The following is a 26,868-nucleotide window of genomic DNA, read 5'->3' as shown; positions in this document are numbered from 1 at the left end:
CTTTGCAGCTGTGTGAGAAAAATACCTCCGCGTGGTTTCTTTGTTCTTTGTCCCGACCCGAGAAGACTGCAGAGCTGGCAGTGTTGGCTCCCTTGCCCTGTCCCTTAGCCCCTTCCCTGCCTGTCGGGGACAGAGAGAAAAGCAACCCATGGCATTTCTCCACTACCATTTGTTTCACTCCAGCATTTTATTAAGAAAGTTTTCAAATGTGTAGGAAAGTTGGAATAATTTTCCATGAAATACCATCAATCCACTGTCTAGGTTCCATAACAGTTTACATGTCATGACACCTGCTTCATCGCATATCCACCCCTCAGTCCACCTGGTTATTTTTTATTTATTTCAAAAGAGGGGCTTCTTTCCCTCCAGTCTTTTATCAGGGGTTGCGAATCCTTCATCCCCATTAAAAGGCACGGTTGAGCACTTGTGGAGGGAGCTGAGGTGAGCAGAGGGCCCGGCCCCTTTGCCCTGCGGAAGGTCTGGGGAGGGAGCGCCGAGCTGGGAGGTGCGCTGAACTTGCCTTGTTGGAACCTGCTGCCTGCCTCCCAGGTGCATGCTGTGCCCAGTTCATGAGATGCCCCCGGAGGAGAGTCAGTGAAGCATAATTGAGAACGGGATTGGCCAGGTCTGTCTGCCTGCACGCCGTGGGGTCATGCAGACACGCACACTCTACCACGGGGTTTCTCCGTGAAGCTGTGCCTGGCAGTGTCCCCGCAAGCACAGGCTTCTGGCCTGCGGTCCCATGGCTCCTCTGGAGGAAAAGCCTAAAGAACAGTCCCTCCTCGCATCAGCCACAACAGCTTCCTTTTAGTCCATTCTCTTTGAAACGGAGAGTTCATTTCAGGGAGAAGTTGTCGAACTGCAGCCTTAGCCTGCCCCACAGCCCTGTGGAAGTGTCTGTCACACAGAGCTCACGTTTCTGAGTTAAGGGGGCCCAAGACGCTGCCTCATCAGATTCATCCCAGCAGCTGGCTCCATTCATGGCTAGTGAGAGTTCTAATAGCAAGGGATTCTTCTGCAGGTGGAGGGGACTGACATCGCTTGCCAGGGTTCCCAGAGTGAGCAGTCCCAGGATGAACAGCATCTTCTTACCTCCTAAAAGGAGGAGCATGCTTTTTAATTTTTAATGAAATAGGTGTATTTGGAGTTATTTTTTGAAGGGTTGCACACTATAATGCAGTATGGCAGCTGCTGAAAACTGTCCCCCTTCCACAGCATCAGGGGCTATCACCATTGGTGACGTGTCTCCAGTACAGCTGACAAGCCATTCTGGTAAAGGGTCTTCCCTTTTACAATCAGCCCAGCCACCTTTCTGTTCATACCAGCCTGTTTACAAAGCGGACCGTAAAGGCGGTTTGGGTCTCTACTGTTGGGCCTACATTTACCTGAAATGTTCTTTTCTTCTGTACTCCGATAGGCTCGGGTTATGTATGATTTTGCTGCTGAACCTGGGAATAATGAACTGACGGTTAATGAAGGAGAGATCATCACAATTACAAATCCGGTAAGAGAAGCATATTTTAAATCTGGTTATTTCTTGTCGACTTTTTTTTTTTTTTTTAAATCAGGAGATTGAACCCAGGGATGCTCTACCACTGAGCCACATCCCCTGTCCTTTTTAAATTTGAGGCAGGGCCTCATTAAGTTGCCGAGGCTGGCCTTGAACTTGCAATTGTCCTGCCTCAGTCTCCAGAGTTGATGGGACTACAAGCTGGCACCGCCATGCCCATTTCGTGCACTTATTTTTAAGATTTAAATTTTTAAGGTTTAATTTTTTCTATAAGTTGATCGTTCAAACTCACATTAATTTTTTTCTGTTGCTTAAAAGTATTGATGCTGCAGTAAGAGTCTATTACACAAACACTGCGAAAAGTTCCCTAGAGATAGCTGGGATAAGATTGGGTTTATTATGTCTCGATTTTATAATTGTTTTCTTTGTTATTGATAAACTTTCAAGCACCCTCTGGTTGTTCTGGAACTTAGTTCAGTATGCTTTCCCCTAGTGGTACTGTGTCTTTAGAATGCAAGAGAGATGGTGCTGACTTTCCTCAGCAGCTCTGCTTACTGAGTGGCGTTATTATTCTGAGCTCCAACCCTAAATTAGATTGCCAGAGGGCAGTGTGTACTAGACTATGTCAACTTTGTTCCCAGTAAGTTATCTCTGCTGAGTTATAAGTTATTGCTTCAGCTTTTATTCAAAAAAAGAAATGGCTATATGTGTAGCAAGCATTTCTGCATCTCTGCACATGTATATGTAAATAGACATGCACATATCTTCAGATATGCTCATGTATATACCCACATTAACACACAACTTCACATATGTTGTGTATCTCTGCTCGCTTAGCTAGGTGTATTACTGCCCTTTCTGATAAGCAGCCATGTGATCTTTTATCTCAGGTTCTTTCTCAGATTCAGCATGTTTCCTTTCACAAAATAAAATCACAATTGAATTTCCTTTGTGATTTTTGTTGCTGAGAAGCACAGAGGCAAACATAATACTCATTTTTTCAATCATCTTGGGCCCAGATCCTGTTAAAGTGTTTTCTACTACCTCTGTGTGATATGTGACTCAATCTGCTTTATTTTTTGTTTTCTTTTCTTGTTTTTTTTTTTTTTTTTTTTTTTTTTTTTTAGTACTGGGGATTGAAGCCAGGGGTGCTCTACCACTGAACTACAGAACCCCAGACATTTTTTTTTATTTGAGGCAGGGTCTTTCTAAGTTGTCCAGGCTGGTCTTGAACTTGAGATCCTCCTGCCTCAGTCTCCTGATTAATTGTCCTTTTTATATGTAAACCTTCTTACAGAATACAGTAAAATTATGAGATGAGCCCCATTTGTAATAAGTTTTGTCTCAAATACTACTATTTCATGTGGGCGGCATACACAGCTAGAGAAGGACCAAAAGCAGGCTCAGAGAGTCAGTCTTTGTAGTTGTAAAATCAGCAAAACTTCGTTGTAACTTTCTTCATCTCTTCCCCCTCCTCTCCCAACACCACTGAGAGTGGCTAGCTCTGATGCTGCTCTGTGCACACCTCTGGCCTGTGCTCCTGGCAGTGTCCTCCCTAGTCCTGCCACTGCCTCTGGGTTCCCTCTGATCTGCTCTCATCGCTCCCGTGCTCAGTCATCCATGCTGAACACAGGGGCAGTCCTGGCCTAGGTATCTCCAGACACAGAAGTCGGAGGCCTTGCCCAGCCCTAGGCTCCTGGCTTTCTAGAGAGATTAGGTTGGTGCTCCTGTCCGATGCCCATGCCTCTCCCTTCCCCTCTGGCCGTGCTTTTGTGACCCGCTCCTCTTTCTGCCCTGTGGTGTTGGCGTTCGTGTCATTCCATCTTGGGCTCCTTTTCCTCATGTTGCACATTCTCAGGTTGTTTGTAGCCAACTGTACGCTAAATTCATAGTGTCTCAGCTTGGCCAGGCTGCCCAAGCCTCAGCTTGGCTGTCCAGTGGAGCCCTAGGCATCCTACCTAGCTTTGTCACAAGCACCTCAGACGTGGCGTGGGACCTACCAGCTCACCACACATGCTGAGTTCATTCTCTTCCTGAAGTCTCTGTTTTTCTAATGTGGAACTGCCTCCATTCAGTCACCCCAGCTAGGGCCGAAGATCACAGAGACACGTTGGTCTTAGACTTACTCACGTCCAGCCTCTCCCCTCTGTCTCTACTGCCACTGGGCTGAGCGAAGCCCTCCTCTGTTCCCTGGACCATGTACCTTCCTGGCTGGCCTTTCTCCTCCCATGGCCTGTTCAAGCTGCCAGCCTGACCACATGCTCCTCCCAGATGTCTTCCTGACGCTGTTGGTCTACAAGCCACCTACCATCTGTCCCGTCCTTCTTCTCCAGCTTGTCAGCATGTGCACACCCTCTTCCACGCGTGACTGGCATGTGCACCCATGTACATACCCACACACTCACGTCCTCACATAACCTTCTGAACTCACACCAGCACACTCTCACACTTAAGAGTGCTTACAAACATTTACACACTCGCAAGTTCACAGTCACACTCTGACACTTGGTCTCTCATAGCACACACACACCCTGAGCACACACTCACAAGCACACACACAGTCCCGTTTGTTGTGACTTTGGACTTTGGCCCGTGTTGTTGCCCTGCCTGGCATGCCTGCGAACTGTTGTTCCACCCAGTCTGTCGGTGTCACGAAACACCACAGAAAACCTGTCTCCCTGTAGTTTTAAGAGATGTCTTCTCCAGAAGGAGTGGAATCCTTGGGGCCATGCAGAGTGCTCCGTGGTGCCCTGTGACAGCCTGCCCCGTGCCGACGTACCCCGTTTGAACCAGGGAGGTCCTTGAGGCTGGAAACCAGGCGGTATTCTTCTCTTCCCCTGCCCTGAGTATGCTAGATGTTGTGTACTGTCTGCCTTAACGCAGACACATTATTTTCATTTTAAAATTATTTTGTATAATTTCAAATACATACTGGAGAGGGAGACTGTATGAACCACACCTTTGTCCCCATCATCCCATCATCCAGCTTCAGTAATTATCAGCTCACTGTAACCAGCCTCGTGTCATCTCTACTCCTGACTGTCCCTCCATCTTCTTTCTCCTGTAACAACACACTTGGTTATTTTGAAGCAAACTTCATTGTGTCGTTTTATACATAAAGATTTCAAGTCTGGTGCAGTGGTGTTCTTCTGTAGTTCCAGATGCTTGGGAGGCCGAGGCAGGAGGTTTACTTGAACCCAGTGATTTGAGGCCAGCCTGAGCAACATAACAAGATCCTGCCTCAAAACACCAAACCAAAACAGGAGAATTCAATATGTATCTCTGAGAAATAGAGCTGGTTTTAGACATAACAACAGAACCATTCATTCTATCCCACCTAACAAAATTATCAAGTTCCTAATATTATCAAATAACCCTTTAGCCTAATAGCCACAGCTATATAAACTTGACTGATTTGAAAATTGAGCTAAAGGGGTTGGAATTGTGGCTCAGTGGTAGAGTGCTTGCCTAGCACGTGTAAGGCACTGGATTCTGTCCTCAACACCATGTAAAAAAATAAACGAATAGAGTTTTAAAAGTGCTTTAAAAAATTGAGCTTAAAAACTCACTAGAGTGTTAATGTCAGTAAACAGCGTTAGATACACTCAAGCTGAAGCTTGGTAGATTAGTGCAGAAGATCACGCTGTGTTAAAGGATGTAGGTCAGGTAGAAGAACTTTAATTTTGGATCTGCTGGGTGGAAAGAGCAGTGAACTGTCAATCCTGCCCCGCAGAGTTGCAGCCTTTGAAACCTGGTGGCACAGAGCTGGAGACCAGGCTGGAGCAAGGTGCTACTGGGAGAAGGGAAGGAGCAGGCGCAGGTGCATCCTCCAGGTGGGAGTAAGTGAGGACTGGCAGTGCTGAGGGCAGAGAGGGACAAGGCAGCTGGCAGAGGTGAAGGCAGGGTCTCTATTTTGACAGTATTTTAAGAACCTATTTTTATTGTCTTAAAAAAGAATTACTGGGCAATTTTGGATAATATGTTAGGTTTATATAAGCAAATTGGTTCCATTTTCAATGATAGTAAAGATTCTTTTGTTTGCATAGTTTTTTGTTCATTGAAGTACTTGTTCGTTTTCTTAGTAAAATAGTATTTCTTCCAGTTGCTATTGGTGTCAAAAAGTAACAAAGTTATGACTTAAAATTATTTTTAAAAAGCATGTGGTTAGATAACTATAATGTTCTGTATATTTCAAAAAAGCTAAAAGAAAGGATTTTGAATATTTTCACCACAAAGAAATAATAAATGTTTGAGGAGATAGTTAAGTTTACCATGATTTGAATGTTACACAATATATATGTGTACTGAAACATCACATAGTACCCCATAAATTCATTCAGATTTTGTGTGTTGATTTAAGAATAGTTAATAGTTTAAAGAATATTTATTCAGATTCAGATCATTATTAACTAATTTTGGCATTATTTACAAACTTAAGAAAACCACTTTCAGGAGAAAAAAGTAGAACTTTGTCAAGATGGATACATAGAAAACTGGGAATCTTGACATAGAGTTGTGCAGCTTTATTTAGTCTGTTAATATTCTTTATCTGGTTAATAAGGAACCATGGATCAGTTAGCTCTTCCTGCCTGATAGATGTTTCCAAAACTCAGTGGTTTAAACCAACACCTATGTATTATTGCTCAGGAACCTGCATGTCAGCCAGGTGGTTCTGCTGTCTGGACTTCTGTTACTCCACCAGAGTTAAATGGTCTGAGACGGCCTCGTCATGGATCTCACAGGTCTTCTCCTGGGCTAGGCTGGACAGCAAGGAGACTCATCATCTAGCATCTCAAATTAATTCTTGGGACTCCAACAGAGGGAGCTGCAGTGTGCAGAGCCCCTTGAGGACAGGCTCCAAGTGCCCCTGGATCATTTCCACCTCGTAGTGTTGGCCAGAAAGGTCGCCGCAGGCAGTGCAGGGTGGGGAGGCGCATTCTTCCCCTTGACAGAGCTCTGACCACTTTTGTCAACTGCCACAGACCAGTAAGTAGAGATCACAAATGATGATAATCCACTGAAAGGCTGTCTTCAGTCCTTGATCACTTATTATTCAAGTACTATTTGTCTCGTTTGTAGATCACATTATTTTCTGGAGTGAAGAAGACTTAAGAATTTAAAATTTTGTGTAGTGTTAACTGTGATAATAAAAAACTTGATCACTTCAGTGTAATGATTTACAATTTACAAATAAATTTATAACAGTTACCAAAGTGAAATTTCTGCCGGAAATCCTAAATGTAATCTTTCTCTTTCCTTTCTGGGTAACTTTATCAGGATGTTGGTGGAGGATGGCTGGAAGGAAGAAACAGCAAAGGAGAGCGTGGGCTCGTCCCCACAGACTATGTGGAGGTAAGAACTGTCAAGTGTCTTTCATCAGTTATCAAAGCAGTCAGAAGGCAGTGATATTTGTAAAAATTTTTGAAAAAATGCAAAAGTAATAATTGTAAAAGTAATGAATGCAAATTGTATAAAATATGGAAAATACATTGAAGTAAAACTAAGAAAAAATATTACCTATAGACCCAAGCTCCTAAGAGTGACTGCAGATACGTAGATTAAGTTCCTTTTAATTTTTCTGAGTTAAAATTCTTACTTTTAATATTGTGTAATAGCTGCTCCTGCAACACTGTTTATTGTAGAGTCAATTCACAAAATTTAAACAGATTTTTCTAAAAGGACTCACCTCTCAGTTCCTTCCCCCATTTCCGAGTGGGCTGCTGTGATAGGTCCTAAGGACAGTGTGACAATACCCTGAAAGACAAACCCATCAGAGACAAAACCCTCTGTTGAGTCAACTGCCTGGCACCCCCTGCTGGTTGTCTCTAGATTTCTCAAATCAAAGAGTGCTAGGTCCTTGGTGAGCTTGCCTCTCATCTCTGGTGCCTGTTAGTAAAGTTGAAGATAGAGTCCAGCTCCAGTGGAGGGGAAGAGGGCCCTGGGAAGATGGGAAGGGAGGCTGCCTTTCTGTTGTTCTTGAGTGAGGAGGGCTAGGGAGGCCGAAACCTTCAGGAGAATCCGCTGAGATCTCTGGATTTCCCTTGAGATACATCCATACACACACACACACCAGCTTTGTCCCCAGCTTCCAGATGGTTCACAGGCCTCTGAGCTCAGTCCACAGGTCTGAGATTTGAGCCTGTGTTAGCTCTGCTATGCATCTGGGATCCTCAAAGTGAACAAGATTGAGAAGAGTCTGAGGATTTAAGTCAATATTGGCATTTTATTTTCTAGAATTCCACTTACTTCTAGAAAGAAACAGTGATTTCAGACAGTCTTAGGTTTGCTTATCTTCTAAGACTATGGACCACCTAAGTCAGATATGAACAGGTCCAACAGGCAAAAATTAAGAACCCAGTTGAACTCAACAGCATCATCAGTCAACTGGATATTATGAATGTCTGGAGACTGCCTCATACAACAACAGAAAGAACTTTCACCTCAAATTCATGTGAGCATCCCCAAGACAGACTGTGTTCTGAACTATAAAACATACCTCACTGTGTTTAACAGGAGATGGCCAGGTGTGAAGCTCAGCGATGGAATGCTTACCTAGCATGCACAAGGTTCAGTTTGATCCCCAACACACGCAATTTTTTTTAATTTAAAAAAATTTTTTTAAAGTATATACTCCTTAAAAAAAGAGAGAGAAAAGAACACATACAGTATCTGTTATCAGACCATAGTGGAATAAAATCCAAAATCGGTAACAGAGATAGCTGGAAAACTCCCAAATACTTGAAATTGTTGAACACAATTCTAAATAGCATATGAATCAAAGAAGAAATAATAACAAGAGAAATTAAATAACAGTTAAAGTAAAAATGAAAATATAGCTTATCAAAATTATAGAATGCAGCAAAAGCAATGCTTAGAGGAAAATTTATAGCCTCAAAAAGTATAAATTCTTTTTCCATAATAGAAGACAATTCCCATTTGGCCTCAGAGGCTCTCACTGTGAAATGACCCTAATTTATGAAAATAACTGTGACTTTTTCTGATATTCAGATGTTACCCAGTGATGGAAAAGATCAGTTTTCATGTGGAAATTCAGTGGCTGACCAAGCTTTCCTTGACTCCCTCTCGGCAAGTACAGCTCAGACAAATTCGGCAGCCTCCAATAGCAGTAACCAGGTATGTCTTATGTTGTCCTGGTGGTTGCAACTGGCTCTCCTGAAAGCAAGGTGCATTTATGAAAGCTTGTGATGTGTCTACTATTGTCATTCTCTGATGCATAAACAAAGTAGCTTTTAGGTTTGATCCGTGGCATTTCTGCTGCGTATTAACAAAGAACTCACTTGTTAATCCTGCTAAAAACTGTCTTCAGAATCAATTAGAAAAAAGATAGGATGTCAAGAGTTGTTTTAAAAGTCTGTAATGCTGTGAACACAGACCCAAGAGTTGCAATACTCTCTGAAATGAAGGCATGGAAAGAGGAGAAGGGTCCTGTTGTGGAGGTGGTCAGGGTCGGGCCTGGGCTGGTCAGGGCCTGGGCACAGGGCTTCCACTGTCAGAGCTGAAGGCCCCTCATTTTGCTCATAGAAGGAAAAGTTCTGAGTAGATCCAGGCATTCAGTGGTTTTGCTATCATTGTGTTGCTTCAAGACCTGTTGCAATAGTGGATAATTTGAGAAAAATAGCAGCAAAACTTTACATTTGTTTGAATTAAAACTTGACTAGTTTAGCAAATCTGAATGTTTAACCAGAGTGAGTGACAAGAAGAGAATTGAGAAGATGGGTATCAAGGTGTTATTGCTATGTACATCTTTAAAAACAAATGGGCACCCGGGCATGGTGGCATGTGCCTGAAATTCCAGTGGCTCGGGAGGCTAAGGCATGAGGATCACAGTTCAAAGCCATCCTCAGCAATTTAGTGAGACCCTAAGCAACTCAGCGAGACCCTGTCTCTAAATAAAATATAAGACAGGGCTGGGGATGTGGCTCAGTGGTTAAACACCTCTGGGTTCAAATCCCTGGTACTAAAACAAAAAAAACAAACAAACCAAAAGAAATGAATGGACTTTGGGAGATGATGTTTTTTGGATTTTTTTTAACTACATAAATATTTTAAATTATGTTAAGCCTAATCCTTTACAAGAATATGATTTTGTTTACACACTCTGAACCTTCCAAAAGCGCTATCAGCGTACTCTTGCCATAGATTAATTGTGGATTCTGTGCATTTAAAAATAGTTTTTATACATATCATGAAGTACAACTTGGTCTGTCCCAGATCTTTAAAATTCAGAGGCAAACCAGGTACCATGGTGCACACCTGGAATTCCAGCAGCTTGGAAGCCTGAGGCAGGAGCATTGCAAGTTCAAAGTCAGCCTCAGCAACTTAGCGAGGCCATAAGCAACTCAGCGAGACCCTGTCGTTAAATAAAATATATTTTTAGCTCAGCGGTTAAGTGCCCTGGGTTCAATTCCTGGTACCAAAAAAAAAAAAAAAAAAAAAAAAAAAAAAATTCAGAGGCAACACGATCACCACAGCTAAACATCTTTCTACCCTTTGTTACTCTATAGTCCTTGAACATTGGTCACTTAAAGGTCACCCACTAAAGCATGTGAAGAAAGAGTACTTTCATCTTACCTGGTTTTCCAGGGATTCTCACCCTGAGCACTGTTGACATGAGAGGCCCGATGCCTCCCACAGGGGCCTGGCCTATGTGCTGCTGGGTGCTGGGACTCAGACCTGGTCTCTTCCCACTGAGGCCAGTACCACCCACACCACAGTTGTGGTAGCTGTGGTGACACCACATATTGCCAAGTGTCCCCTGAGAGGAAACACAACCCAGTTGAGATGCCAAGTTATATAAAGACGTCTTCATGAAGTGGGTTTGCATTAAGTAAAAAAGTAGAAATACTCCTCTTACTTTAATTCTGGAAATATTCCTTAGCTGTTGTTTCAGGAAAGGCTGAGGCACCCCTGCCAGTGACATGAACTCAGTCAGGTCCAAATCTTGTTAAGAAGTAATATGAATGAGCCGTATTCAAGTGTAGTGATATTAGCTAAGTAGCATGAATCTTAATTTTTCTAGGTTATTCAGAAGATACTGAAACCAACTTTTTAAAAAATTGGATTTTATTAATCCAGTCTAATACTGAATCGGATCCTTTGAAAGCAAAGTTTAACTGCAAGTGAAAATAAAATCCAGAAAGTATGACCATGATTGATTTGAGTATTTGAATTTAATTTAAGTAAAGTACAAATATTTTAACAGCGACCTCCAGTCTTAGTTGTCTGGTATATGAGAATGATCTAAATAGGACAAAAGTATGGTTTGCTTTGTAAGTGCTGTGAAAGGCGTCCTGAGTAAGAAACCAGATGACCATTGTTGCTTGGTAGCTTTAACTGCTTTTGTGCCCCAGTTGGTCCATTCTTTCAGTTTCTGAATGTCAATAAGAAAATGCTGCATTTGCTGCAGAGATGAGTTTCCAGGGGTGTTCTGCTTACTCTGGCGCATGCTCTCTCCCAGGGCACAGCTTTGTTTTGAGGGCAAGTTCCTCTGGAAGGCTGGGCCTCCAGCCTACGGGCCTCTTCCCTTGTGTGCAGTGCCCGGTGCCACCTTCTGAGCCAGCATCTCTTCACGCCCCAACACCTTCACTCAACTCCTCCACACTTATCCAGTGTTCTGACTGCCCTGTTTTTTCAAATTGTATCTTTTTGATGATCCCTTTCAATAACTTATTTTGAGCCTGCTATTCTATAACTTATTGACCCTTCCCTGACTTTGTAGTTTTATTCAGTGACTACATTTCAGAGCAATTAGTTCATAAATGTGTGACTTAATTTGTAGAATAGCACTCCCATTTGTTTTTCTTAAGACTCTGAATTTCGGATTGTCTGGGCTCCCTCTGGTTCTAGGTAGACCGAACAATCACATGGTGGGTGGAGTAGCTGGCGTCACAGGGTCCTTGCCCTGACAGTTTGTGATTGCTTTCTTCTTTTAATAGAGTAGTGAGAGAAGCCCTTCTAAGTAAAAACAGTCCAGGGCACTTGGCTACAGTTAAGAGTAGAATTATAATTGAAAAAAGAATAAGATGCATTATTCCTTAAATGGATTAGAACAGGTTAATTTAGGAAATCTAAAGCTGTTTGTTTTTTTTAAAGTATTTGGAGAAAATATAGGCAACTTTTTTTTTAAATGACCTTTGACTCTGGAATGCCTTTCTAAGCCTGACACATGTCATGCAGCCATTAAAGAGAGAATCAGTATATTTCAGTCAAAAAGTAATATTAAATTAGGAAAAGTACTTCTAATCAGTTACAGATGTAGGCTAGTTCCACTAATATACAAAGAACCCTTGTAAATCTATAAGAAAAAAATAAACAACTCAGGAGAAAAAATGGGCAAATGGTGAAAAGAGATGGTTCATTGTAAAAGAAATACAAACAGTTAACTTGGGGAGACTCCCTTTCCGAGCTTCTTCTGTCAGTTAGCAGAGGATGAGAACGTTTCAGTAATACCCAGTAGAACAACAGTGTGCTCAGGTTGACAGTTTGATACCAGGCTGGTGAGGGTAAATTGGCAAAGGTTTTTGGGGTGACCAGTGATGTGTATCTGTCTCTACCATGCATAGCCTCTGACCCAGCCGTGCTGAGTTCATCCTGCACATCTGCTCTCAGATCATGGGTTACTGGACAAGGACTTACTGCAGGTTTATTTCTAATAGCAAAAAAATGAAGTTAAGTGTCTTTCATCAGGGCTGGTCTGGCGAAGCACAGGCTGCTACCCCCTGGCTGCCGAAGGAGGGATGGGGGAGGTTGATGTAGATGGGATGATGCAGAACTTCTTTTTTAAAGGCTCCAGATCAACATGTGTGTAAGTGCACACACACACGCCCCTCCCTGAGTGAGCACAGCTGATTGTTCTCTTCTGTAGGCTTCTTGTTAGGTGGCGGGGCAGCCAGCAAGTGCTGTGGAAGGGAAGGGCAGTTTCCAGTGGGCGGTCCCAGCGTCACTGCTCCCTGGCTTGGCAGTTGCAAGAGCATTTCATGTTAGCCCTATACCACGGATGTCAACAGCAGGTGGTGGCGAGTCCCAGAAACCGTCAAGGCCACGTTAATAGTTGTCCTTGTCTGTCCCCCAGTCATTGGTGGACAAGTTATGTCAATTGCCTTGGTTCTAAAATGGTTCTCATTGTAGGTCTTTAAAAAAGCAGATCTCTTCTGCTTCTGTGGAGTACTTTGGAGAAGTGAGTGGAAAGATATACTTAAGAACAGTGGGATTAAACTTTAGTTAAAAGTTTGATAAACCTGTGTGTTTTATCAAGGTTTTGGGCTTGAGAGATTTTTCTGTTTTCTTTAAATATTAGAAAGATACATATGATTGGAAAGCTCTGATTCTCATTTTGTGAGACTCTCAATGATACTGTATCCCTGGAATCTCTTCTCTGGTTTCACCGTTTCTCGTGGCCTCCCTTCACACCCACCAAGGCCTGCAGTGCTGTGGAAGCATGCGGGCTGTAGGGTCAGACCTCAATTGACGTCTGGCTCTGGTCAGATGTGCTCCCTGGGTGGCTGGCAGGTGAGGCCACCGTGTAAAGTGGTAGTGGGTATGTGGAAGGTTCTTAAAAAGCCCCTCCTTCCTTTCCACCACTCTCCTTTCCAAGGGGTTCCTCTGTCCACTTCTTTTTTGTTCTATCCTCTCTCCTCTTGTACCCTCTCCAGTCACAGAGATGATTCTTCATAAATGTCTCCCAATCTTGAATTTTCAATTGCCCAATTTCTAGCTTTTTGCTGAACAGTTCTTGTCTGCTCATCTCTTCTGTATCTCAAACTCAGCTTCAAAATTGCTCATGATTTCCCCATGAAACTAGTTTATCTTCCTGACCTTCTCTGAATGTTCCTTTTTTTCTGTGCCCTCCTTTTATTCTATTTTAAAACTCCCAAGTGCCATTGTGAACCCTCATTATTGATAGGTATGTTCTGTGTCCTTTATATATGTAAGGGGAGGGGAAGGACTGAGGACCATTACCCTAACAGAGTCTCTCTTTGAAATTATCCTCCAGAGGTAGCACAGCCTGGCATCGGGCTCCACAGCCATATTGCCTTGGTTTTAATTCCATATCTCACACTTTCTATGTGACTTAGGGTAGGCTACTTCATCTCTCTCTGCCTTACCTCTACAATCTCATAGGATTGTGGGAAATGGTAATAAGTGAAAAAACAGTCGTAAAGTATTTAGAACAGTAGTTGGTACTTAGTAGTGGTTTAATAATTATTAATTATAGTTCTCTCATATACCACTACCTCTAAAACAAGCCATTAAGTATGTCAGTTCTTTGCTTAAGAAACTCTAGGGTCTGTACATTGGTCTCTGAAACAACTATCTTGTACATGTCAGAGGGCCGTCCCAGGAGGCAGTCACTACGAGTCAGTTAGAAGTCCTCAAGCAGACTCTGAACATTCACATAGGGAAATTGTAGAAGAAATTCTTCTGAACTTGAAGCTGGACTAGATTCTTTCCCCTGCCTGTTGTATTACTGATCTCTCTGCATGGCCCCACCCCTGCCTTTTCCTAGGTAAGCCACACTGGTTGTCGTGCACCCCTGCCTAGTGCTGTCCCACCTGTTCTCTGTACCTTTGACTCTTCTAGGGACAGTGGAACCAGACCTTCCATCGTGCTGTCATCCATCCAGCCCTTGAAGTTCAGCTCAAACACAGTGTCTTTTGAGAAACCTGTTTTTCTCTTCACTTCTCCTTCCTTCTCTGGGTTCTCTTAGCACTATTTGTGATTCCTCTCACAAATTATACTGCTCGTTTGTAAATTTCTGAGCCTGATAAGCAAAGATTGTCTCTTTTTTATTCCCAGTAACTTACCAGAGGCTTGGACTGGAACCAAGTGGTCTGTGCTTGTTGGAATTATTTTTGTCATAAATACATCACTAGGTGCTTCACAGTGTTAATATTGTGAAATGCACAATTTCAACTGTGTGTTCCCAGCATTGACTGTAGGCCTGGGAGCTGCCTGCCAGTAGCCATCCTCCTTCCCTCTGATGGGTCACACAATGAAAAACAGTCACATGCTCTTACAGAAAACCCCCTGGGATTGTTCATTATTTTTTTTCACAGTTTGTATATTAAATACATGCACAAAGTTAAGTGGATATTTAGGAACTTCTTCCTATTATGCAGAAATTTTCCATGTTATATTTGTTGCAACGTAATTTTCATTGGCTAAAGGGATAAGGAGAGCAGTATGTTTTGCTTTCTCGTATCTCAAAAGAAGTCCTTTTTTAGACTGCTTAAGCTATGTTTAGACCTTTTTTAAATAAACCAGTGAAGGAAACCTTCACAGAAGTATTAGATTTGCTCATTTTGTTACCTCAGTGAGACTTATATTTCCCTAGACATCTCATAACTGCTTGCTGAACTTGCCTCTCTAAAAGCCTGTTTGGGAAAGTCCACCCCTTCCTATCCCCCACGCAAATCTACTTGGTTACAGGACTTTTTAAGGAAGAATTTGTACTGCTGTCCATTCTAACCTCCTTTCAGATGCTTGACTATTACAGGTGACAGCTTGGTTCCGCTAGAGGACTTTTCCAGAATACATACTAATGAGATCTGATGTAAAGGTGGTTTCTGTTGTTGCTTGTTTTTGTCTAGTTGGAAACAAATGACAAAAAGTGTTTTTAACCTTAAAGCTGCAATGATAAGCCTTTGAGCAGCAGTAAGCAATCTGCTACCAGCAGTACCCATCAAAGGCCACTTCACCTGGACTTCTACTAGGTACGGTCTGTCTTAAAGGAAGTTACGTTTGCTAGGTGGGGCATCATCCTATTCCATATGTAAAGCTACCTGTTTTAAGACTTTGGGCTAACAAAATACATAAACCCTCTAAGCTAACGTAAGTATTATCCGCCAATTTTGGCACTCCATTTATTCAGTTATTTAAATAGTTAACACCTGAAGTTGGCATCCGTGGGTCAGCCTGTGAACTAGCAGGGAATTTTTAAGAAACCAAACTTATTTTGGCCTTGCCGCACCTGGCCCGAGCGCGTCTGATGTGTCCTGTGGCTGCCTTCATTTCTAAAGTGGGATGCACACTTTAGATCTCCAGCAGTGTTTCTCAATCATAGAGGAGTTTGAGATCATGACTTTTGAATTCAAGTTTTATAAGGAACTAATGAGGAAATTTCCAAGTTCTTCTGTATTTCCATTAGGATTTTTAACAGTTAGGTTTTTTTATAGGCCCATGGATTTATATTGATTCAGTGTGTTTCAGCTCGAGTATTTTATAGGTTTTTTTGGGTTTTTTTTGGTTTTTGGTAGGCGGGGTTGTTTTTTGGTTTTTTGTTTGTTTTGTTTTGTTTTTTTGGTGCTTTTAAAGTTACACCTCTTGGGAGCCTATTCCACCTGTTTCCTCTCCTCCTTTGATATTTGAAAGCTTGTTGCTCTTAAATATTGCTGATTCTGTCATCTGTGTAATTACCGAGTCAGCATCAGTTGGTTTTTACTTTGTTATGGGTCTTATTTTCCCACTCTTTTCATGCCTGGTGATTTTTTACTAGATTGCAGACTTTGTGATTTTTACCTTGTAATATGCTGTATTTTTGCATTCCCATAAATATTTTTGAGCCTTGGTGTGGTATATACTTTAGTTACTTTGATACTCTTTTTTTCCGGTTTTATTTTTAAGTTTTTACAAGTGGGACCAGAGTAAAATTTGCTCTAGAGAGATTTTTGCCCTTCTGTTGAAGCAAAGCCCTTGTAGTACTGTGCCTGATGGGAACAGCCCTGTGTGAGGATTGTCCTCTCAATTCTGTCACGTGGCTCTTTCCCTGACGAGGCAGTTTCTTAACATGATGTGCTGGTCAGGTGTCAGCTTCAGTGCCCTCAGCAGGTCTCCAGAGCTATGTGCAGCTCTCTTGTCCAGTGCTCTGCCACTGATACCCAGCTCTGCTGCCCCATGTCAGAGACCCCTGGGCTTTGTAGGGTCTCCTTCCCTTACATACGACCTGGAAAGTCTCTCCAGGCAATAAACTGGGACAGCTGTAGGGTTTTTCTTGTTATTTCCTGTATCTCAAGATCACTATCTTTCATTGCCTGGTGTCCAGTGATCTGAAAACAGTTTTCTGTGTTTGTCTTTTTTTTTTTTTTTTTTTTTTTTTTTTTTTTTTTTTTTTTTAGTTTTAGGTGGGAATGTAAACTAGGTCTGTGTTACTCCATCTCATTTTCTTTGTGAATTAATTGAATTCCAAATTCATGTTTATTTACATCTTTAAAATAAGAATAATTCCACCAACCTCACAAGAGAGTGACACCTGGAAAAGTTTATGCTCACAACACTGTAGACCTCACCAGCACCCAGCACCGACTCCCCACTGCATGGCTGTGGAGCTGGGATTCGGGACCTGGAAACAGTTCACAGTTGTGCTCTGTTCAGTGATACTGCAGTCTGGCCATTGGTTGGCCTGATGGGATCTAGTCAGTCATCTCATCCCACAAAGTTGCCACCCTATAAGCCAGGTGAAACCCTGGGCACCCACACAGGACATTTGCTCCTGCATTCATGGACTGACCAGGCCATCCCGCTCAGTTGGGCTCGGTAGGACCCACTGGTGCCTCTGTGTTAGCTCTGAAGTGACAAGGTGGCTGGTCTCTCCCACCTGTCTTAGTGCCTTTGAAAGCAGGATTTTCAGAACCTTAGCATTTTGAAACCTTGGCTGTACTTTCTCTGGAGTTTGTTTTGTTGGCTGTGTGATGTGCATGATTTTGGTTCCATTCCTTCTATGCGACTTTATAGTTACTTCTGGTGCTTCAGTGATTCTGTATTGTGATCCAGGCAGCAGATTTGAGAAGGTAAACTGTACTAACAATAACCCGCTGCTACTTGATTGGGGCCTTTGCATGTGCTATTTGGAGAGAGTAGCATGCTAGACTCTTGTGTGAATTTAGTCCTGCCACGAGTGTGCTGTTTCTAGTGCAAAGCTTTGGTTTACTCTTTCGCACCCTGTTCACTGAGCACCTTTTTTATTTCAAGGTGGATATTTTGGCTCAGATTGGTTGTGTTGAAATTCTTAGCCAGTCACCGCCGTCTTCATCTTCTCCTTCTCCTTCTTCTTCCATTAATAAGGTAAATTCCAACTTGAATGCAAGAGGAGATGAACATTTAACAACCTTTAAAGTCACCTTTTCGTCCCAAGTGAGGGAGTAGTTTCAGGTAGTATCCTAGGAAAGCTCTCCTGGCAGCCTGAAGCGTGAACTGCTAAGGAATCAGGATCTTGGAGGCCTTTGAGCTGAGACGCGTTGATGGAGTTGTCCCCTGGGCAGTCGCGCTGATGACAGCCAGTCAGGCAGAGCTTGGTACCATGCAGGGCCAGCAAAGAAGAGCCTGAAAATGTCACTCTATAGAAATGAGAGAGGAGGGTAAGGTAGAAGAAGAGACTAGAGAGGTTCCCGAGAGCTTGAACCTCAGCCAGGAGGCGAGTGGGTTATGTGTGACCAGCATCTGCAGCTGAGAAACCACGGGGGTAATTGAGGTTGAGAACAAAGAAGTTACTGGCCACAGGACCCTTAAAGCACATCCTTGTTGCCCATAAGTGCTTAGTATCATCTCTTTATTTTAGAGTTGCTCTAGTAATATGACCTAGCACTGAAAACACTTAGAAATATAGCTGTCCAACCTTTTCCTTTGTAGCATAAATTAATAGGTGTATTACTCAAATGAAGATCTACTTGAAGAACTGCTAGTCTTCATTCTTTATGTTTTAGATGAGCCCCTTCACAAAAAGATAACCTCTATTAAATGCGTACTAATGTTAGATATCGTGTTAAATTCTTTATATTTATTACGTTATTTAATACCTAACAAACTCATAAGAAGAAGATATTATTATTGACCCATTTTAGAAGCTTGGAAGGGTGAAGCCAATTGCCTATGTTCACACAGCTAACCAGGGTGAAGCTGGGATAGAGACTTAGATGGGTTTTAGAACCTGAGTTCTTAACCGCTGCACCCATGTGAAATTTACTCACATCAGGTTCCACCAGTTTTATGGCGTGATTTAAAATCCACCCAGTGGACCAGTATTCTCCTGGCACCTTCCTACCCCAGTTATATAAAGTCATGTGCCGTATAGCAATGTTTTGGTCAGTGACAGACTGTATTTATGACAGTGGCCCCGTAAGAATATAATGAAGCTCAGAAATGCCCCTCACTTAGTGACGTGGTTGCTTTCCTAACATGATGGCTCAGTGCTTTATGCACCTGTCTGTGGCGATGCTGGTTAGACCTACCAGGCTGCTAATCCTGTAAAAGTGGCACATACAACTACTATAGCACATCGTACTCACGAGTGATAATAGAGCGCCATGTTGCCAGTTAGGTATTTACTACGCTCTGCTGTTTATCTTGTCCTCTTAGGGTGTATTCTTTCATTTAGTTTTCCAGTCTTCATTGAAACAGTCTGCTGTACTGTGTTCCGTCAGCAGTAGCCTCTTACATACTGTTTGTTGCACCTCTGATTGAATCATTTTCTCTTGAACTTGATCTAACCTCATGTTGTTTGGTCCATCTTGGCCCTGTTAGCAGTAGGCAATACCACATGCACTCACCCCAGTGCGGAGGGCACTCCACCATCTGGACATGTCTGGGCACTCCACATCTGGACATGTTAAGCATGTTTGCTTAACAAATAATTTATTAAGCACTTACTGCGTGTCAAGCCCTGTGTTCCCAGGGATTGTATGTGCAAATTTTGTTTGTTTACTTTTCCAACATTTTATTAAAATCTCAAGCACAGAAAAGGTAAGTGAACTTCATAGTAAATAATCACATTATCCACCTTCTAGATTTTACTGTTACCCATCTATAACTGCCTGTATCTTCCAGCTTTTCTACAGTATCTGAGACTACTTTCATAACTAAGAAGGTATTATTTTTAAGCCTCTGGTGGTGTCATGTTCTAAGAATAAATTTTTCTGTGGTTATTTGCTGAAAATCACTTATTCTGTGACCAACCACGCAAAGTTATTTTCTTTCACTTTCTCCCTCTCTCTTTTTTTTTTTTTTTTTTTTTTTTTTTCATTGGGGATTGAACCCAGGATTGCTTTGCCACTGAGCTACACCCCAAACACTTTATATTTTGAGACAGGGTCTTGCTGAGTTGCTGAGGCTGACCTTGAATGTGTATTCCTTCTGCCCTGCCTTTCAGAGCGCTGGGTTTACAGGCATGTGTCACTGTGCCTAGTTAGCAAGTCATGTTCTTAGGAAAGACTTTAGGAGTGTACATAAGGAAAATTCGATCTCCCCCTCTGTGAAATAACAATAACATTATACAGGTTAGATCTCCGACAAAGTGTAGTATGTATTTCATAAATACTGTCAGGAACTCACATTTAAAATACTTGAATCCTTGCCTCTATGAAAGGTGGAATCTCTTAGGTCAGATTCTAACAAAACGGAGCTGGCAGGCCACCGAGGTCCCTCTCGCAAGTGTGCCATAACAGACCATGCCAGAAGTTCCTCGGACCTGAAGCACCCAGTGTTCCAGAGAGGCCGCTTGTGCAGGGACACTGGCCTAACAGTGGCTGTCTCTGCTGATAACTAATGCCAGCTCCTGCAGGAAGCCCAGTAATCACTTGTCTTTGTTTTAAAATTGCTTACATGGACTTCTTTTTTCTTTTAAAAGCTTTCCTTTGCCCCATCCTCTTCAGATGTACCTAAAGCCCACAGTAGCACACATAACTGGGATTTCAATTCTTTGCTATTTCTAAGTAAACTTTTTTTTTTTTTTTTTTTTTTTTTTTTGAGAGCGAGTGGGTCTGGGCGTTTTGCAAGTTTTTGGAAACTATTTTTTAAATAAGACAGGGCTTATGTAATAAGTCTTATGACTTAGCAGTGGAACTGACCAACAAATAGCAATAACAGATAACTGTAACAGAAGGCTAAATTTAGAAGAATGTGGCTGAATGAACGTCACCAAGCAGGCTCCAGGAAGGGCAAATCTTTCTGGGCAGCCAGATCTTTGTGACTACCTCCCCTTAACCTGTTAAAGTCGGAAGAGGAGGGTATCAGGGCAGAAAAGGTTTACATGAGAAAAAACAGAGATGTAGAAGAGTCTGGGAAAATATGAAGTCTGAAACTTTAGAGTAAGGATTTGTGATGGATATTACAATGGGGAATGGGTTGGAATGAAAGGACCAGGCTGCGAAAATGCTTGGAAAAGGAGCCTGAAATTTCTTTCATGGGCATTGAGACCTCATGAAGGGACTTTAATTTTATGTGGTTGGTGGAACTAGGAGAAGCTTCATACCTCAAAGGGTGGGGAAAGAGAGAAGATGAAGCCAGGCATATTGGCACATGCTTGTATCCCCAGGGGTTCAGGAGGCCGAGGCAGGAGGATCCCAAGTTTGAGACCAGTATGGGCAACTTAGATGCTGTCTTGAAAAGTAGAAAGAGCCAGGGATGTAGCTCAGTGGCAGAGTGCTTGCCGAGCATGTGTGAAGCCCTCGGTTCAATCACCAGTGCCAGCAAAAAAAAAAAAAAAAAGGATAAAGATGTTGCAGTAGAAAGGAAGAGGATGGAAAAGTAGAAGAGGAAAGAGTGTTGAAGAATGATCCTAATATGACCTGATGTATGTAGTTAAGGGACAGAAGCTTTGGATTGAGAGCTAAGAAATCAGAGGCCAATGTATAGGAAGGGTGAGTTTGGAGAGACACAGACCAAGAGGGACTGTGTTATGGTTAGGAGAGGAAGGTCCCTGATGAAGCTAAAGAGGCACTTCCCCTTGGTCAAATTTTGACAGATTTATCATCAGCAGGAGTCAGGTTGAACAAGATGGGGAAATGGTCCAGAAAATTACAAAGAAATTCAAAAAAACATACAAGAATTATAACCTAGGGGCCCAGGGTTGTGTCTCAGTGGTAGAGCACTTACCTAGCATATGTGAGGCACTGGGTTCAATTCTCAATACCACATATTAATAATTGAATAAAATAAAGATCCATCAACAACTAATAAAAAGTATTTTTTAAAAAGCTACTGTTAAAAAAAAAAAAAAAAGAATCAACCTAGGTAGACCAGTAGGATTCCATACATAACCAAATAATGTAACTGTTATAGAAAGCCTATAAGTTATAAATGAAACAATTTTGAAAGAACAGTAGTGTTTTCTGTCCTAATTAAATGGATTGTGATTGAGGGTACTTCCTGTGACTGGTTCCCCTCTGATTCTTTCCTCCATCTTGATGAATATTTTTCCTGGTCAGTTTGCTAGCATTGCCGCCCTCTTGTCGAGACTTCCTGAACTTCAGTCTTCTGTCCTGGTCCACAGCCCTTTGTTCCTAACTAAAGCATGAAGCATCGCGGTCAGGCCCTCAGCATGGTCACTTCATGTCTACAGTGTGCCGGGGAGCTGAGTATTTGAGAAGCCCAAGTGATAAAGTGATAAAACATCTTTCTGCTGTTCATATTGAACTTGGGGTAACTTCGTTTTTCCTGAAGCCGCGTGGGGTGTTAAGAATAAAATCATGCTCCACACATAAAGCATTCACCTTGGCCCAAGACCCCAGCTTCCACCCAGTGGTGGTTTGCAAAGAGGAAGAAGAGGACACCAGCCACAGTGCCATCCTAAGGCCAGAGAGCTGTACTTTAGACAGGCTGGTGGGGGCGGGGGTCTTGCATATCTCTTTATTTTCTTTTTTTCTTTCTTCTCCCCACCCCCAATTTACCAATACCTTTTCTGCTTTTGCTTTTATGTGAAAAAGAAGATCAAGTAAAAGAGAAAACTTGTTAATTCATGTTCCTAAGTTTCAATACAGAAATTATGGGGGGAAAGGGGGCACTATTAATTTAAATATATCAGTGAATTTAATAAGTGATTCAAATGAAAATCAACATTTTTAAACTTGACATTCTAATGTTAAAGCTTATAGATTGTTTTAGTTTACACATACTTAACTAAAGTTCATGTATAAAAATAAAGGATAAAAGGTGTTAGGCTGAAGAGTCAGTGGTATCTGGTGGGCTGCAAAGCAGCAAGCACCGTGCCAGCAGACCACTAGGAAGCAACAGTGTCCAGAAATAGGCCCAAATCCAGGTTATGATAAAGGTGACGTTTCAGTCGGTGGGAAGGATGGGCTGTTCATTAAACGACAATAGGACAACAGCATAATACAAGAAAAAATAGTAAGCTGGACTCCTGTGTTATTTCTTATGCCGAGATAAATTCCAGACACATTGGGCAGTCAGGTGGATAGGCAGGCTACAGGACCCTGTTTAAATAGTGCTCAAAGTAAAGTCCGTATGTTGCTGGTTCCAAGATTTCCTTCACAATATTAATAAATGCTCTTAAAGATCTTTTAAGTTTGGTAACCCTAGTGGCATGGCATGGCATGGCAGCACCCCCATGCTGGCGGGAATGAGGGAACACACTGCAGACTCTGTAAAGCAACTCGGCAAAATTCATTAATTCTAAATACACATATCCTTAGCCCAGCAATGGTTTCTTCTGAGAATTTCTCATACTTCTATTGAATACAAGGGAAAAGATGTTTAAAACTATACATTGTAGTATTATACTGAAAACAAGATAAATGAATTGGTTAAATTTTGGGAATCAAATACAATGAAATTCTATGGAGACATGTAAAAGAATGTTTTTGTGTTCATATGCATTGATACACCTTAGAAGATCTATCATGCTAGTAAATGAGGAAAACAAAGTGCAGAACAGAAAGCATAATTGGATCCACTTATGTGTTTTAAAACAAAAAAGAATCCCTATGCATTGGATGTTGCAGTATATGTCTAGTCGATTTAGACAGGAATACCTGAGTCCCTTGTTCTGGCCTGGCTCTTACCCTAGGCCCCAGCAGACCAGGCCAGACCAGAATGGAGTTGCTCCTGCCAAATGCTGCCTAATCTAACTGAAATATAAGGATAGTGGTTGTCTTTGAAAGAGTGACTAACATCTTAAGGTAGTAGGCAGGTTTAAGTGCATATCCTTTTATTTGTTTTGAATTTTTTTTTCCTGTGCTTGTATTACTTTTTCAAATAAAAAACTTACTTAAAAATACAACAGATTGCTATAAAGGTGAAAGAAACAGTCCTCATCATCAGCATGTATAATCCAAAATACAGGGTTGAGTGAAAAACAACTTGCAAGACATACATACATACAGTAGGAAATTGTTTAGGACAGTTTAAAACCGTAAAACAGTTGTTATCTGTGGGTGTGTACATATGCAGTGGAATCACAGAAACACATGGGAATGAACACAAAAATGTGGTTACTTCTGGGGAGGAAAAAGAAAAAGGGCTTCACCCCGGTCTGCTGCTTTCTTTGTTTCTGTTATCAGAGTTCCTAAGAATATATAGCAGGATGTTAACAGCAGTCAGAGGAGGGCAATTCTGCATTTTGTGCTTTCATACATGTTTAAAATCTCAGTATTTTTTCCCTTTAGAGTTAAGGGCATTTCTGTTGGCTTTCTCCAGCACTTGTGTTGTGCTCAATTTTTGCTGAATTAAGTCACACTTTGCAGAAGTCACAGATATCTTTCTCCTCCCCCCACACCAGGTTGGCAGTGGCAATGACCCCTGGTCAGCCTGGAGCACCTCCAAATCTGGGAACTGGGACGGTTCGGATGGCTGGGGGGCCAAGCCCGAGGGGACTGGCACCCAGAGAAACTCTGCCAACAACTGGGACGCTGCCTTCGGCCACCCCCAGGCTTACCAAGGACCAGGTGAGGACAGGGTCCCCTGTAAGGGACTGGTAGGAACCTGGGTGAGAGTGAGGAAGCCAACCTGGTTTTCTCCTCCCACACTTGGCACCCTCAGAACACGTCGGTGACCAAATCCCACGCACCGAGCAGTTCTGCAGCAGACACTGACTGCCTGGGGTCTACAGTGTAACCCAGTTCTGATACCACCTGCCTGGAGTCAGCCAGGGGACTCCCTGTTTGTCTCATTATCTCCTGGAGCAGTAAACAGAGCTCAGGGATGCTCTTCAATTACTGTTGCCAGTTTACTGCAGAGGGTCAGCCGGTGGAGACTGGTAACAGCCAGGTGCAGAGATGCATGGGGCAGGGCCGGGGAAGGGGTGCAGAGCACCCCTCCAGGGCACACACCCTCAGGCACCTCCACCTGGTCCCCAGCCCAGAGGCTCTCAGAAGCCCATGCTTTAGGGTCTTCAGGGAGGCTTCATCACGCAGGCAGGATCAGTTGTGAACTTGATCTCTAGCCCATCTTCCCTTCCTGGAGGATGGCGTTCAAGGTTGAAGTCCTAAGCTTAATCATGTCCTGGTCTTTCTGGCATCAGCGCCTATGCAGAAGCCCCCTTGAGTCACCTCCTTAGAACAAAAGATGCTCCTGTCACCTAGGAAATTACAGGGGATTAGAACTATGTCAGAAACCGGAGTTAGAGACCAAATACAGGCAGCCTGCTTCAACTACAGCTTTCACAACCCCAGGTTCCCCAACCTCAGGTTCAGTCAGTTGTGGTTCATTCAGAAGATTTTTTTTAAATGTGTTCTGAACATGTTTAGACTTTTTTTCCTTTTCACTAAACAGTACAGAATAACAACTGTCTATATAGCATGGGTATTCATGCTATATAGCATATTCATGAGTGTTTGAGGATTTTAGACTTTGAGGGTGGTCAGTCCTGAAACCAGGCATACCCTCCCACCCCCAGATACCAAGAGACAACTGTGTTATAATAAAAAATGTACCAAGCATCCCTCTTGCTCTAGAAGTTACATGTATTGTAGGAGCCCTTTGCTGGAAACTGGGGCAGACACCAAATATGTGTATTGTATCACAGTATCACATTGGATCATCTGAGTTAAAAATAGATTGTATTCAAAAGACTGTTCACAGTTGCTCTTATTCTTACTAATTTTAAAAAAACTGAATCCAAATGTAGACAGTCATGAATTACAATCTTTAGTCCAGTCTCCGTCAAGGAGTCCTAGATTCAAACACCTGAAGGGCCAGGTTCATGAAGTAAAAGAGGCGAGGGGCCACCTGAGCTGTGGGAGACTTGTTTCCCTCTCTCCAAACTCCTTTCTGCTCCCTGCTCTCCCACCCCAGCACTCTTCTCACTGCTCCTGTAAGTTCGTCTTTTTGAAGATTCCACACTAAGTGGGATTACTCAGCGCGCAGTTACCACGTCTTCCAGTTTTACCCATGGTGTTGCAGATGGCAGGGTATCCTTGTTTTACAACTGAATAATGAATTCTGCAATTGATCCATTGATCTGTTGATGGACACCTGGGTTGGTTCCATATCCTGGCTGTTGCAAGTACTGCTCAGTAAACTCTACCAAGGTGCTGATTTTCTTTCCTTTGGGGAAAACAGTTGGAGAGATTGCTGGGTCATATGTTGGTTCTATGTTTTATTTTTTTGAGAAACCTCCAACTGTTTTCTGTAATGGTTGTATCAGCCTACTTTCCTATAAGAAATGCATGAGGATTCCGTTCTCTACACCTTTGCCAACACTCAGTATCTCTTGACTCTTTGATCATGGCCATTCTAACAGCTATGAGGTGATACCTTCTTCTGATTTGATTGGCATTTCTCTGACTAGTGATGTTGATGACTAGTAATGTTTGCTCACCTGTCAGCAATTCATATATCTGGAAAAATGTCTGTTTAGGTCTTTTGTCCATTTCTAATTGGGTTACAATAGTCCCCCTTTTCTGAGGAACTCTGTTCCAAGACCCACAGTGGATGTACAAAACCACAGTATGGAAATTTAATGCCTTTTCCATCTTAACACTATGGTCAACTTTTGCAGTTTGAGGTGGGACTGCAAAACTAGAAAGGATTTATTTATCCTTCTTCACAATTTTGTGGGTAGAAGAGTTGTTCTTACTGTAGATCATAGCAGCCTTAGCACATAATTTTTCTCTTTATTAAGTCAAGAATTCCTCCTTTTTGCTCAGTGGAAGCACTTTACAGCTTCTCTTTGTTGCATCTGAATTTCCAGCTTCACTATGTTTGCACTTTGGGGGCATTATTAAATAAAATAAGGGTTACTTGAACACTCTGATACTTTGACAGTCCACCTAATGACCCAGCTGGCTGACTGATGGGTGGTGGTGTATCTAGCATGGATAGATGGACAAAGCGGTGATCTGCATCCCCAGCAGGACGGAGCAAGAAGTCACCAGGTTTCATCACGCAATGTGAAATAGTGCAGTTTGTAACAGTACTGGTTTATTTCTGAAATTTTCCATTTAACATTTTTGGACCATGGTAAACCACAGGTAACTAAATCTGCAGGCAGTAAAATTATGAATAAAGGAATATATACTCTCCTTTCCCCAGTGAGTCTTCTTGGTGCCCTTGTCAAAAATCGGTTGACCTCACAGCCCTGTTTGTTTCTAATTTGTCTTTTGCATTTAAAA

At 42.3% G+C, this 26,868-nt stretch overlaps 1 protein-coding gene across 1 annotated transcript in view; it reads left to right on the top strand.

Annotated features, from left to right (window-relative positions):
* SNX9 (sorting nexin 9) overlaps positions 1–26,868 on the top strand; it is a 92,915-nt gene that overhangs the window by 33,131 nt on the left and 32,916 nt on the right. Inside the window, 4 exon segments of the mRNA XM_079148017.1 lie at positions 1,418–1,504; positions 6,788–6,862; positions 8,519–8,644; positions 24,036–24,201. Coding sequence (XP_079004143.1) covers positions 1,418–1,504; positions 6,788–6,862; positions 8,519–8,644; positions 24,036–24,201 — 454 coding nt within the window.

Source organism: Sciurus vulgaris (genome assembly GCF_902686455.1).
Source record: "Sciurus vulgaris genome assembly, chromosome: 7".
Taxonomy (NCBI): domain Eukaryota; kingdom Metazoa; phylum Chordata; class Mammalia; order Rodentia; family Sciuridae; genus Sciurus; species Sciurus vulgaris.
The sequence above is the reverse complement of the archived record's forward strand: the minus strand, read 5'-3'. Positions and strand labels throughout refer to the sequence as shown.